Source organism: Meles meles, chromosome 10, assembly GCF_922984935.1.
Source record: "Meles meles chromosome 10, mMelMel3.1 paternal haplotype, whole genome shotgun sequence".
NCBI classification, from domain to species: Eukaryota; Metazoa; Chordata; class Mammalia; order Carnivora; family Mustelidae; genus Meles; species Meles meles.
This window is the reverse complement of record NC_060075.1, coordinates 20,769,217-20,782,669: the sequence shown is the minus strand read 5'-3', so window position 1 is coordinate 20,782,669 and position 13,453 is coordinate 20,769,217. Positions and strand designations below refer to the sequence as shown.

The window sequence follows — 13,453 nt, the reverse complement described above, 5'->3', positions numbered from 1 at the left end:
CGAAGCTGGGCCGGGAAGTGGGGCTCCCTCCAGAATCAGCAGGGCTCTTTCCCCTGGTCCTGCTTGCTCACCACCCCCTCCCCCCCAAGAGCCACTGCCCACGGGTGGGTCCAGACCTGGGAGGTCTCGGAGCAGGGGAGAGGAGAGGAGGGCAGGCTCAGAGCCGGAGGGAGGGATGGAATCGCAGGTGCTATTGAAGGCAGAGCCGCTCCTTCCGCCCGCGCTGCCTCCCTGCGGGGGCCCCTTCCTCACTCACCTCTGTTCTGAGCTGGGTTGTCAATGTTGAAGTGCCCGTTCCACACGACCGTCAGCTCCACCGGCAGGTTGTTGATCTCCATCCCTTCATAGGAATACTGCCGCCAGGTTAGGGTAGGAACGAAAACAAGCTGGGTCACAGAGATTTCTAGAGAGAGCCGGCTCTTCAGCCAAGGCCTCCAGGGGCGCTCAGGGGTAAGGACTGGCTGAACTGTGCGTGTGTGGAGCGCATGCGCGGGCGCACACGTGGGGAGGCGTGCCTTGCGGAGTGTGGCGGGGGGGTGGGGGTGGGGGTGGGGGGGCAGGCCTGGATGGGACAACCTTTGGGAAAGTGGATTCCCTAAGCAGATGAGAGCAAGCTACTCGTCCCCCTTCCCGGGATGCTGGCTCCCACCAGCTGGGCTTTTCCAGTGTCCTCCCTCATTGTCTAGGGCAGCCCCGCCATTAGGCCCCCACCAGGCCCTTGATTCATTTGGGGAACTTTAATTTCTAGGTTAAGTTCACAGGGGGTGGGTGCTTTATCAAAGACCTGGAGAGGGCAGATCGACTCCCAGTGGGGGGCCATGGGTGCAGGCACTAGAAAGGAAGGGGCTGCACTCAGGGGCTGAGCTGATGTAGGGGAGGAGAGAGGGGAGCTGGGCGGGGCTTACAGGTGAGGAGGGAAATCCCGTGGATGCCCTGGGTGCCAAACCTGGGAATCTGGACTGAGACTCCAAAGGCCCTGGCTGGCTGGAAGAGGCCAGGCCCCAGCTCTGTGGCTGCCCGTGGGGGAGCTGCCTCTTTGCCTGCACAGGGTCCAAGCTGGGCCCTGCTTCCTTGTCCTGCTCTCCTCAGAGTCAGTGCCCCACCTGGCTTGGTCTCTGCCTTGGGACTGAGTGGGGCAGGTGGGGAGGGGGGCGGAGGGGAGAGCGGGCGGAGGGGGAGGTGCCAGCCCACCAATGTCTGCCCTCTGATAGCAGACACTTCTCAACCTCCAGAGAAGGAGGGTAGGCGGCAGGAACTCTCCACAGGCCCATGGCAGCATTTCCAATTCCTACCTGGTGATTTTCTCATTATTCCACCAGATTCTGCCCTCCACAGGGGGTGGATGGAAGAATGGGAAGGAGACCGGTTTTCTGTCAAGGAGGGGCTGAGGGCTCACAATTTGCTAGAGGGGTTCAGTCCAGGAGACCTGGTTTGAAGTGGTGTTTGCAGAGCCAAAGACTCTTAACTTAGTTGAACTTTGGAGGGGCTGGGTGTTGGGGGGTGTGAGGGATATTATCGAGGCAGCAGACGTCTCCTCCTTAGGGCTGGCCCGCTGCTACTGCCTAAGATGAAGGGCAGCTACAGCACCCCAGATTGCACAGCCTGGGGGAGGTTCTCCAGACCCGTCCCACTGCCTCTCCCCTTGGACCCTATTCATAGATATTTCTAGAGGGGATGCTTGGAATCCCCAGGGAGATTGCCCTAATTCTTTAGTTACAGTATGTGCTTCAACGGGACTATGCCATGAGGCTGTCCTTACACACAACATCAGTGTGATCACATCCAGCCATCTTCATCTACCCGAACATTACCAGACCTTTCCCTAATATCCTGGAGACACGTGCCTAGGCCAGGGAGCCACGTTCAGGGTTTCCCCCACTGTGATGGTGGTTCGCACTGTACCATGCACGCTCTCATAGACTCTCTCTTGTGACCCATGACATCTGGGCCAGGACCAAGGTCTGGGCTCAAGCCATAGAATAAAGCAAAGCTCCCAGCCCTGCAGAAACAGCAGTGGGGCCTTTGATGAACGCTTAACTCAGCTGGTGATTCATAAACCTTTAGCCACGTAGAGCAGTAATCAGCTCCCCAGAGATTTGTTCTTGCTTCTGTGTCAGACTAGGTCGCTCTAAGGCGTCCTGAGCTTTCTCGCAAAACCTCGTCCTCTCTGGACTGGTGGTCCTCAGAGGGGTGTGTGGGCTCATCCATGAGAATCATTTAGGGAGCCTCCATGCAGATCCCAGGGCCTCCCCCTAGACCTGCTGGACTGGGAGATGGGGATGCACTTCAAACAAACCACTCTAGTGACTCTGGTGTTGCACGAAGCTAGAGAATCCCCACTCCCTGCAGAATGGGTGTGCACGAGGGGTGTGCAGGAGTAAGAGACGGTTGGGGGAGAGGAGGTAGGGAAGGGGAGAGGGAGAGAACACCTTTCCAGATTTCTCTCCTCTAGCCAAGTTCCACTTCCCCTCCTTCCCATCTCCCTCCTTCAAAGCCCCAGGGCAGGTGCAGGAAAGCCTGGCTGCAGGCTCTTCTGGCCTCTACTCTAGGAGCGATGCTGGAGTGGGGTGTAGGTAGGGGGTAAGTCAGGACCCAAGCCTGGCTCCTGCTTCTCAGGCTGGGATGTGGTCAGGTCTGTGGAAGCAGCAGGTGGTGACCAGCGGCCCATCAGTCAAAGACCAATATATCCTAGAGGCCTCTCTCAGGAAGGCCCTGAAATCCCCCAGAGAGCAAGGCAAGAAATTCTGCATATGTGTGCATGCGTGTGTCTGGGTACACAAATGAGTTCACATGCAGCTGGCTGGAGAAGAGCTAAGAGCACAAATCTGTGTGATCTGTGTGTTCAGACATGCGTGCACACGCATGTGCGCACACGCACGGCCGCAAAGGGATTCTGCAGGGACCCCCTGTCGGCATGTGAGTGGATGACGTAAGTCTTCACTTACGTCAGTAAGTGAGTGCTACAATATCACCGTGTGTTTTATGTCTATGCGTATACATTTGGGGATGCTGTCCAAAAATTTGTTTGTGTTTCCTGTGTTTATGTTTATGTGAAGTAATAATAGCAGACACTTATGGAGTGTTTACGCACCAGACCCTGGTACCTATGGAGATGTGTGCATATGAGAATGCTTATGTGTTCTGGCGTGCATGTGTGTGTTTACATGCCTTCACTTTTTGAGGAAAATGGAAAATCAAAGACAGCAAGGCTCAGAATATGTCGGGCATGGCTTTATCATTTTATCGCCCATTCCAGGGATCCTGACTATGAAATATTATAGAAGTCATTAACCCTGGGTTCTCCCCACCACCCCCACTGTCTCTAGGGAGGTCACTCTCATTCCTGGAGGCTCTCTCCCCAGGACCTGCGTTCTGCAGGGGGAGGGGGCCGACAGCTGGGGAGCCTGGACCACTGGCTCCCATCCCCCAGGACTCCCACCTCTGTGGCACTTAGCATTGACAGGGCTCTCTGTAATCAGCGGGCAGTTAATCTGCACAAAACCCAGAGCTGAGGGGAGAGTGTTTCAGGCTCTCTGGGGCCAGAAGGTTAAGTGTCTCAATCAAGGTCTGGCACGCCACAGCCCAGCTTGGGAGTGACGTTGCTCATTACCCTGGGAAAGTGTGAACCTCTACCTTGGAAAGCAAAGGGAAGACCTATATAATTTGGATGTTCTTTCCTCGAACTGTTCTCTGTTCTGAGCTCTGAGATATCGTGTTGAAAAATGCTACCATTCGGGAGGACAGATCTGAACAATGGAAAAAAGAAACATGTGTATGCTTCGTGCCTCTCTCCAGGACCCTGGAGGGCTCAGCAGACCCACTGCTAGCCGTGTTCCAGGAAAGCAGGGCGGTGGGGGTGGGGGCAAGTAACCTCCCCACTGGTCTCTTCATCTTTGTTTTGCAGGAGGTAAATTGGGACACCAGGAGAAGATGGGAGGCTACTGTGGGCTGGTGGGAGCCAGGCCTAGAGCTGGCTGCCCCCTGTGGCCCACGTGCTCTCCTGATTGCCAGTGACTGGGGAGGCGGGTCCTGGGCACTATTATTAGTAGCACTTGTCATTTCCCTGGAGCCTTGGTCTAAAGGAGGCCAAGAAGCCCCACAGTGGTTCCTCCCTCTGACTGCTGCCTGTGAGCTGCCCTGTTTTCCTCCCACGGCCCCTCCCCCAGGGCTAGGGTGATGGCCCTGAGCCTGCCCCTGAAATGTGGTCTGGAGGTGACCAGCCTGTCCACCCAGCCCGGGGTCACACCCACGAGGAGTTTTCCGGGGCCTCTTTTCCTTCTCTGCTCCCTCTGAGACCCCTTTGTCACCCACCTTCCTCTACCATCATGGACACAGGGTTTCTGTTGGATTCCCCCACCCCACTGACCAATTCCAGAAAGCTCAGGGACGGAGGAAGTGAAACAAAAGGACTCCCTCCCACAGTCCTCTCTGAGGCGCATCAGGCCTTGTTCCCAGGGATGGTACTCAGGCTGGGCATAAAGAGCTCAGTTGCTATTTCTTGCCCAACCTTTGATGGGGGTGAGGGTGGGGTGTGTTATGAAGTTGGATTCAAGTTCTGAATTGGCTGCTGCCTTGCTGTGTGACCTACGGCTGGTCACATTGCCCTCTCTGGGCTGCAGAGATCCCCTCTGTCACAGAATCAAGTATAGACACTCTCTCAGGTCTCTTCCTGCCCTGATACTATATTGTCCTCTATAACAACGGGAAAGGAGGCTTGGCCCTGCCTGTGACCTCAAAGTGTTTTAAGGAAGTCCCTGGGCGGCTAGTGGCATCCTGGCCCAGACCAGCATTTCCACTGGGATCCCTGCAAAGAGAGGCTTCTGGGAGAAGTCAGAGCTGAGCCCCTCTGGACCACAAGATTCCAGGGGGTCCTTGGAGCTAGAGGTGACCTTTCCTGGAATCGACCCTTTGTGGGGTACACCCCCTGTTGCCTCCATTTCTAAGACCTTAAAATGGTACAGAAAAAACTTGCCCATCACCTTCCTCACAAGGGTATTGAAATTAAAAAGGCCAAGCTGCTTTGGGAGCAGCAACCTCAGGTCCTGTGAACCAGCCCCTGGTGGGTGGGGGGCCTCAGATGCTGGTACCCTGGACAAGGGGACCCATCCATCTGTCAGGGCTCCATTTTGCACCTTTGTCCGCAGGAGACTCTGATGCTGCCCCCACAGTCAGGACAATGTGACCCCGAGTGGGCTCATTCATGGAGTCAGGCCTCACTCAGAGTGCTGTGGACAATGGGTCCCAAGGCACTGAGTTCTGACCAAGAACTTTATAGGATGAACTCAGGCGGCAATATGGGGAGAACCTCATCTATTCAGCTGAGCCCGATGAAGCCCGGGGCTCACGAGGCCCAGTCTTGTATTGTCTTGGGAAACAAGGGCTCAATCATCACAGGCCACAGACTCTGTCCTCCCTCCTGACACCTCCGGGGCCAGATTCCCTGGGGCAGCGTCTCTGACAAAACAGACTTTTCTCTGTGGCCTAAACCCCTGTCTGCCCTCCACTGACTCACATGTGGGGCTTAGGCTTTTTCTTCCCACGCGAACTCACTTATTTGGGAAAGAAGCACTTGATTCAAACCCCTGGGGCTGGTCTGGTTGGCCCCAGGATTTATGAGGAAACAGGAGGTGTTTAATATCCCATTTGCTTGCAGGTTTAATCTGGAATGCTGCAGAAATCTGCCAAACAGCCTGGCTGCCAGGACAGGGGGAAGATGTGCACGTGGGAGCTGTGGGGACACATCTGGGGTTCCCGAGGCTGGGCCATCCATTGTCAGTCCGGTCCCTGCAATGCTGAGTGACCTTGGGCAAGCCTATGTGCCTCTCTGAGCTCCATTTACTCCCAGACTTTTTCCTGCAGGGAGAGTGAGGTGCGCCCATGAACTGCTTTGTCCAGGACTCTCCTGGGTGTACATCACATCCCCAAATACAGTCACCACATATGAGTCCCCACAGCAACGGGAAGGGTGAATGGGAGGTAGAGGGACATAGGAGGAGACCCTGAATCCAGCCTGGCCCCTCAGCTAGCTGGGAAACCTTAGTGGGGCACGCTGCATGGTACCCAGGAGTCAGGCAACAGCCATCGGCAGCCGGGGGCCGCTGGCCCGTCATTGGTGGGGCACGGACCTGTTGTGGATTCTCTAAACACTGGGCAGGTCTGTGCTGATCTGAGCAGCACCCTTCTGGCTAGTTCCCTCCTGTTCCTCTGCTCCCTTTGTAGGTGTCTAGTCTGTCTCCGAAGCCTCTGTGCTGGGAGACAGCCTCTGTGCAGGTCTAAAGGCATCAGTTGGCCTTTGCAGCATCCAAGGAGGCACACGGGTCAGCCCTGGTGGGAGGGCAGGGGCCCAGGGACTCTAGAGCGTGTCTCAGGAAGGAGGATGGACACAAGCCTAGGATGCCCTGTAAACACCTCTGCCCACAAACAGTGCTCAGCAGCCCCGGGGCCTGTCCCCAAGCTGCTGCGGACATTTGGTGACCTCAGAGCCCAGAGCACTCTGCTGGGGTGAGCGTCTGAGGCTGCACGGGGCAGGCAGGGTTGGGGGAAGCAGTTCCACAGGGGGCTGGACTGTTCTGTGGGTATTTGGGGAAACCCTGCCTAGCTGTGCAGAACTGGTTCTGGAAAGGAACAAGGAAGGGGTGGAGGTGGGCGGGGGCACTAGCAGAGGTGGGGAGGGGGCGGGGCGGGGCACTCACAGAGGTGTTCTGGCACTGCACGCTGGAGCTGTTGAAGCGCAGGGCAGGCACCCTCTGCTCCGTGCCCTGGATGTTGAGAATGCATTCGTACCCGCGCTGCCCGGACTGCGGCTGCGGGAGGTTCTTCGCCTTCAGAGTGATGGGCTTGATCACCTCCACCGGCACCAGGAGCTTGTCCACTCGCAGCAGCTGGGGGCAGTCCTGGAGAGACAGCACAGCTCGGGCTGGGGAGCAGGAAGCGGAAGGCGCAGGAGCTTCTCCACACACAGCCCAGATGTCTGCCCTGCTCTGCCTTCCCTCGGAAACACCCACAGAAGGTTCTAGACACTGCTGCCCATCCCTGGCCTCTGTGTGAGAGGGAACGGGTCCGAGAAATCCCAGATCCCACAGTCACCGTCTGGGGGGCCACTTCTCACAGAGGTTGTCCCCTGCCCTCTTTGGGTTCCATTTTAATGCCCTCCAGACTCTGACACTGTTGGTTGTCTCCTCCCAGCCCCCCTGCCATGCTAGCAGAGATAGACTCTGCTGCTGCGTGTCCCATGCCCCACTTCGGGCTGATGACCCTGTGCTTCAGTCCTAGGCTGCCAAGAGTTGGGACCGAGACACGCACCAGAGCAGCTCTGCAGTGAGCCCTGAGCCCCAGCTCTGGAAGGTGGGTCTCGTCCACAGCAGGAGGGCCCGGGATGATCTTCCATGCATGGCTGAGTTTGGCAGTTGGGAATGTTTGGGAATGAGCTCCAGGGACCTTTTAAAATCCAGAAGCTTCTGAGTGCACTTGCAGCCCCTGACCCTAAGGAAATGCCCCTCAGAGCAGATGCACATGGGGCACCTCTTGGATGCTAGCGAATGAGCACACATCCTTCAGGCTGGAGTGGGGCCCAGAGAGCCTTGGGGGATGGAGGAAATGACTGGGCCTTTTCCCCCTGAGGTTGTCAGCTATATCCAGGGAGGGCTGTGGGGAAAAATGAGATCAAATACAGAGTGTGGGTGCTCTGCCCTCTGTCCAGAGGTGCGGGCTGACACGTAGCTGGATTCTGAGGACCTGGGTGGAGAAGATTCAGTAATGCCAGGCCTGATGGGCACGGGCAGGAGTGAGGCCTTCTGCAGACACAGCAGGGCCTGGACACCACCCTCCACCCCATGTCAGGCAAGTCCCAGCATCCCGCAGATGACTCCTGTTATGGCACTGTTCAGGTCATGCTGAACCAGATGGCTTCTGGGCAGGCTGGCCATCAAAAGCAGGGTAAACACAGCCTTCTAAGGATGCAGCTCTGGGCAGGGGCTGCTGGCCTGTAACCCCAGCCCTCCTGCCCAGCAGAGCAAGGCAGAAAGGAACTGTGGGGGAACGCTGGACCAAGGAGGGTCTCGGGCACTCGGGCATTGGGCAGCTGTCCCTCCTGGGTCTGCAGGCAAACAGGAGCCCCTTCTGTCATTGAAAGTGTGGAGGGAGACGACCCGCATTCTAGTCCCCGCCACGCTTCTGACAATTTATGGAACCCTGAGCACATCACACCCCTACTCAGAGACTCAACTTCCTTATCCATCAATCAGATGGGATTCAAGGATCCATTCAGCTCTTCCCAGTCCTGGTTCCGAGATTTGGGGAGGTCTCACCTCTGCCCTTCCTGATTACCCTGGAGCCTTACTACAGGGGAGCAGATGTCCTAGGCCCATTCAATGAACCCTTTCCCTCCTTCTGGGTGCCCGTACATTTATTCTGCAAAGCAGCTAGCAGAGGCCTGGCAGATCCAGCTGTCTCTCACTTCTGGATATGTCCCCCAAAGAACTGAAAGCAGAGACTAGAACAGATCCTTGTTCACCCCTGTTCATAGCAACATTACTCACCACAGCCAAAAGGTGGGAGCCACCCAAGCGTCCATCAGTGGACGTGTGGATAAGCAACACATGATATATACTGACAACAGAATATGATTCTGTCCTAAAAGGAAGGAAATCTTCACACACGTTACAGTGTGTCCGAATCTTGAAAACATTATACTAAGTGAAATAAGCCAGTCACAATAGGACAACAGATCACAAGAGTCCACTCACATGAAGCACCTAGAATAATCAAATTTAGAGACAGGATGGTGGTTTCTGGGGAGTCCATGTTTAACGGGGACAGGGTTTTGGTTGGGGATGATGACAACGTTCTGGAGACGGATAGTGGTGATGGTTGTGCAATAGTGTGAATGTGACTAATGCCACCGAACGGTGCTTAAAACTGGTGAAGATGGTAGGTTTCATGTGTGTGTTCTTCCACAATTAAAAATCAATGAAAACAGAGAGGAGCAGCAGGAGGGGAGAAGGAGGGGAGCAATGAACTGGGCATGTGGCCTCGGGGTCCCACATGGAGAGAGTTTTAACAGCTCCATCCCGTGCCCCCACCTCGGCCACCACCTCAGCAACCCCCCACTTGCCCCCTACCCTGGCCCCAGCAAGATGAGAATGCAGGACCCAGAGAAGACAAGAACGATTTAGTGAGTAAGACGACGGGCAGGACGTGTGATGTTGGAGAATCAAGAGAGAAGTTCTACGAAAAGCAGGGAGTTTTGTGCCAGAGGGTCCTGACTGCATTTTCTCCTTTTCCTGAGGCCCTGGGGCAGCTCTCCTCTCCCACAAGCATTCCCCAGCCTGCCCTCCCCTCCTGTTCCATCCACATCGGCACGGTCCGGGAGCCGGGTCTGCGGTTGTGTTTGGAGGAAGAGAAGTCTTGCCTGGCTGGCTCCCACCTCCTACAGCAAAATGTTATTCCCGTCCATGACCGATGCTCAGGAAGTGTCTCGAACGTGGTCCTCTGGACCAGCCTAACGGATCCATCCCACTTTGCAGAGGAGAAACTGAGGCAGCGAGCGGAAACATCATGGCTTAGTGTCAGCAGATGGGTTGGCAGCTGAAGAAAGTAACTGCCAGCCCACTCTCTCTCCTCCCCTTAATGAAAGAGGCAAGTTCCTACTGGTAGACCAGGACCCCCTCAGGAGGAAGTGGTGGGTCTGGAAGGATCTCCTGGAGGTCCTGCAGCTCCTGTGGGGCTGGGACCTTGCCTGGGGCTGGGCTGCTCCTAGTCCAGGATGTGGGCAGACCCGCAAGCCTCTCTTCCCTGGTAAGATTCTCACTGAGGCTTGGTGCGCGTTCTTTAATGAGTCCTGATTGTCAGTGGCCCCATAAAGGCCTAGTTTGCATATAAAAAGGTTGGCAGGTCTGAGAGTAAGTTCATTAATAATAATTGGAGAGGCCCACGGCTGGGCCGGGCCCATTTTCCTCTGGCGGCACTGATGGTTGACCCCAGTGTCCCTCCTAATTGAAATGTAAAAATGGGAATTTTTCTCTAGGCAGCAAGGCATGAAGGGACGGTCGCCACCACACTGTCCCCTCCTTCCGCCCCGCTTCTCAGATCCTGACCTGCCTCGCCCCGAGATTCCAGGTTGTAAAACCACCTCTAGGGCCGAGGCTCGTGGGACGTGGCAGGAAACCACCGTTCTCTCTGAGTTGGGTCCCAAGACCTCACTTCCAAGCACCTCCACCGAGGCCTGGGGCTCAGACAATCACCTTTGAGAGTCCTTCGCTAAACTAGCTGGGGAGTCTCGAAATGGAACGCAAGCCTATCTTCCTCCTGCTCATTTCAGAGCCTTAAAGCGCTCTAATCATTGCTTGGCTTAACTCTAAGTGGGGATTAAAAACTCCTCCTCCAACGAGCTTTTGGTGTGTGTGTTGGGGGCGTGCAGGGGGCGTTCCCATGAACTACCACCTATAAAGCATCTGATACAGAGGGAACAAGCATTCAACAAATGTTTGCTTCTCCTTGTCTCCCTCTGCCCAGTTCAGGCCGCACCTGTTCCCCCATCTACTCCCTGTTCCTACATCACTGCCCAAGGACCCATCTCCCCCGCTCCCACCTCTGTGTGCTTTCCCACCAATACCCCATTAGCTCCCACAGTCCAGCTTCTCCCCCTTCTAGGCTTCAGAGCCTGACAACTTCAACAGCTCCAAATGTCCCAGACAGAAGGAAACAGGGACAGAGGCCCCGTGTCTGTCCTCTGCTCTTCTAACAACAGTCCCCTCTTCTGGAAGGTGACAGCCTACAGCAGCATGTGCTCTGTGCTCTGAGACGGGACCTCTGCCGGCCAACCACGTGGCTTCGGGCAAGTCCCCCAGACCTCCTCAGCCACAGAATGAAGAGGCTGGTTTGGATTCAGTGAGTTCTATGGTCCCAGTTCTGTTATTAACCCAGTAGATGGCCTGGGACACACCATTATACAGCCTTTCTGTAAAGGCTTTCTAAAGCTCAGTTTTCCCATCTCTAGAGCTGATCTAGCTCTGGGTGTGACATTCAAACAGGGATCAGCGGCACGAACACTGGAAAGGGCTGGTTGGTGAAGGGACCTTCTGGAAGGGGCCCTTTATCTCCCAGTAGGGAAGTATTTTAATATTTTAGTAACTGGCCCATGGCTACCTGGTACAGGCTTAGGCAGTGAGTGGTGCTCTCATGATTCTAGCACAAGGGGTTCGTGGATTCCATCCACTGAGCAATCTCCCCCCTCCATCACCTTCCAAGTGCTCTCCTGTTTGCTATCTTGTTTCACAGCCCAATACATCTAACTGCCCCCACGTTCATGACAAAGGAACCAAGGACACCGATTATCTCATTCATCCCACAATGTTCATTGTCCACAATGTTCATCATCCCACAATGATGAACAAAATATTTTCACCTGATCATCTTCCCGACTTTTGTCCCCAGATGATGCTCGAGGCCCCCATACAGAATTCCTCAAAGACACAACACTCTTCTCTTTTTCAAGGAAGAGAGTTCTCTGAGCTATCACGTGACAGGGCCAGCTCTCAGAGGTGGAAAGCACCTGCATTTAACAAGATTATGTGGACACAAATGCATACATTCGGAGCCAGATTCCCTCGGAGCCTGTTCTGCCTGTGGCGACACTCTGCAGTCGTAAGAAGTGCGGGTTGAGAGTGGCAGTGGTTTGCGGCGCAAGGAAATCTTGAACGTCCTGGCTTTCAGGCGCTCGCTGCAGGGGGCCCCAGGTCAACTGCCCAGCCCCATACATGTTTTTGGTTTTCCCTGAAATGCATGCCGAAATAGAGAGAGCACTGCTAATTCCAGGGAGCGGGAACATCATGCCAAAGTATGAAAGCAAAAAGAGGCCTTTCCATCCGCCGTGTCCAGCATGCCAGTGGCGGCTTTATACAGAGGTTTTAATGCGTATTTAAATAATTGAACAAGGACACAAAGTGTGCTGCTGAGCTGAGAGAAAAAACACTGCCCTTAGGGCTGGTGCTGCCTGGGGAAGGGGGCGGGAGGTCTGTGGATTTACAGCCCCTGGTGTGTGTACCTGATGAGGGAACTGGGGAACTGTGAAGCTCTGGGGGAGCGCAGGGCAGGGGCGGCACCTAGGGGCAGCGAAGGAATAAATTATTTGCCGGGCACAGCTCAAGCCATGAATGTCACCTCGGCCCCCATCAATTCCAAAGAAGCCAGCCCTAGCCCTAACCAACCCTCCCCCCTAAATTTACACTCACCTTCTCAGACCTGTGGCGCCCAATACAAAAATCTAACGCGCCATATATTTTCTTGCTGTTCCCCAAGTTTATAATGCCATTAGTGTGATCTACGATGGGCTGGTTTATGGAGAGAGCAACGTAATAATACAGAAAGGAAATACCCATAACCTCAAGGGGGGGTGGGGCAGACGAGATTGATGGAAAGTACAATTGTCTGGAGACACAGCAGTCTGAAAATGGAGACCTGCAGTGGGGGTCGGCGTGTGGGTTGGAAGCAAGTTCTTTGGCTACGTTTGGCTTTGTTTTCTCAAAGGAGGGTGAATGGCAGGGGTGGTTTTGTTCCCTTGGGTTGGGCCGCAGGAAGGCCTCTTCTCACCAGAATCACTGACAAGGTAGTTGACCCGATTTCCCTCCAGAGTCCCATCGGGGGTAAATGCCTTTGGGTTGCCCTGTCTCGGTCCAGGGGCTCAGACCCTGCCCGCCCTGCCGGCTCTTCGTTCTTGGAGAAGACTGACCACAGGGGCTGGCAGACGTTACGATACCCATGTTGTCTGCAGATGCGTGTCTGGGGCGTGGGGGTGGAGGGAATATGGCGAGAACCTTCCGAGCACTGTTTTGGAAATCAGGTAGAATTCATTTTGTCTCTTCTGATCTTACACCTGCTCCCTGGAGGAGATGCTGTTTGAACTTCTAGCAGAGCGGGGCTGCAGGAGCTCTCTCTCTGTGCACTGTGGGCCTTCCTAGCAAAGCCCATCTGGTCTGACGCCTAGGAAACAACTTCAGCAGCTGACTTTGCTTTTCAGTTTAGATGAAAGATAACAGCAAAGCCGTCTATGGAGGATAAATTCTTGTCGGTGGATTTTCTTTTCCATGAAAGTTCACCTTTGTTCCTTGTGGATCACCGTTATTATGGGTGCAGGACTGATGGGGGCTCCTGGCATGGAGCCTGGGGATTTCGAAGCCATTCAGGGACCAGAGCCCTTTCCCGTCTGATAGAGGTGGGGACATGGCCCTCTTAACAGCTGTCCCCAGGAAAGGCTATTCCACTGGAAAGAAGGAGTCTTTCCTGACTCTGGGAGAACTGGGCCGAGAGCAGAAGACTCACCCCATGTCGGCCTTCCTCACCCTCCTCTCTCGTTTCTCTTTGGTACCCAGGATCTGGCAGCTGATCTAAAGACCCAGCCTTGTGATTGTGATGCCATCATTAGTGGAAACAAAATCATTCCTTGTAACTGGAATAT

At 55.0% G+C, this 13,453-nt stretch overlaps 1 protein-coding gene across 1 annotated transcript in view; it reads right to left on the bottom strand.

The window, feature by feature from the left end:
- Positions 1 to 13,453, bottom strand: part of PLXNA4 (plexin A4) — a 424,337-nt gene that overhangs the window by 72,922 nt on the left and 337,962 nt on the right. The window contains exons 10-11 of the mRNA XM_046020616.1: positions 6,693 to 6,893; positions 257 to 353 (exon numbers count right to left, since the gene is read on the bottom strand). Coding sequence (XP_045876572.1) covers positions 257 to 353; positions 6,693 to 6,893 — 298 coding nt within the window. The remainder of the gene's footprint in view (positions 1 to 256; positions 354 to 6,692; positions 6,894 to 13,453) is intronic.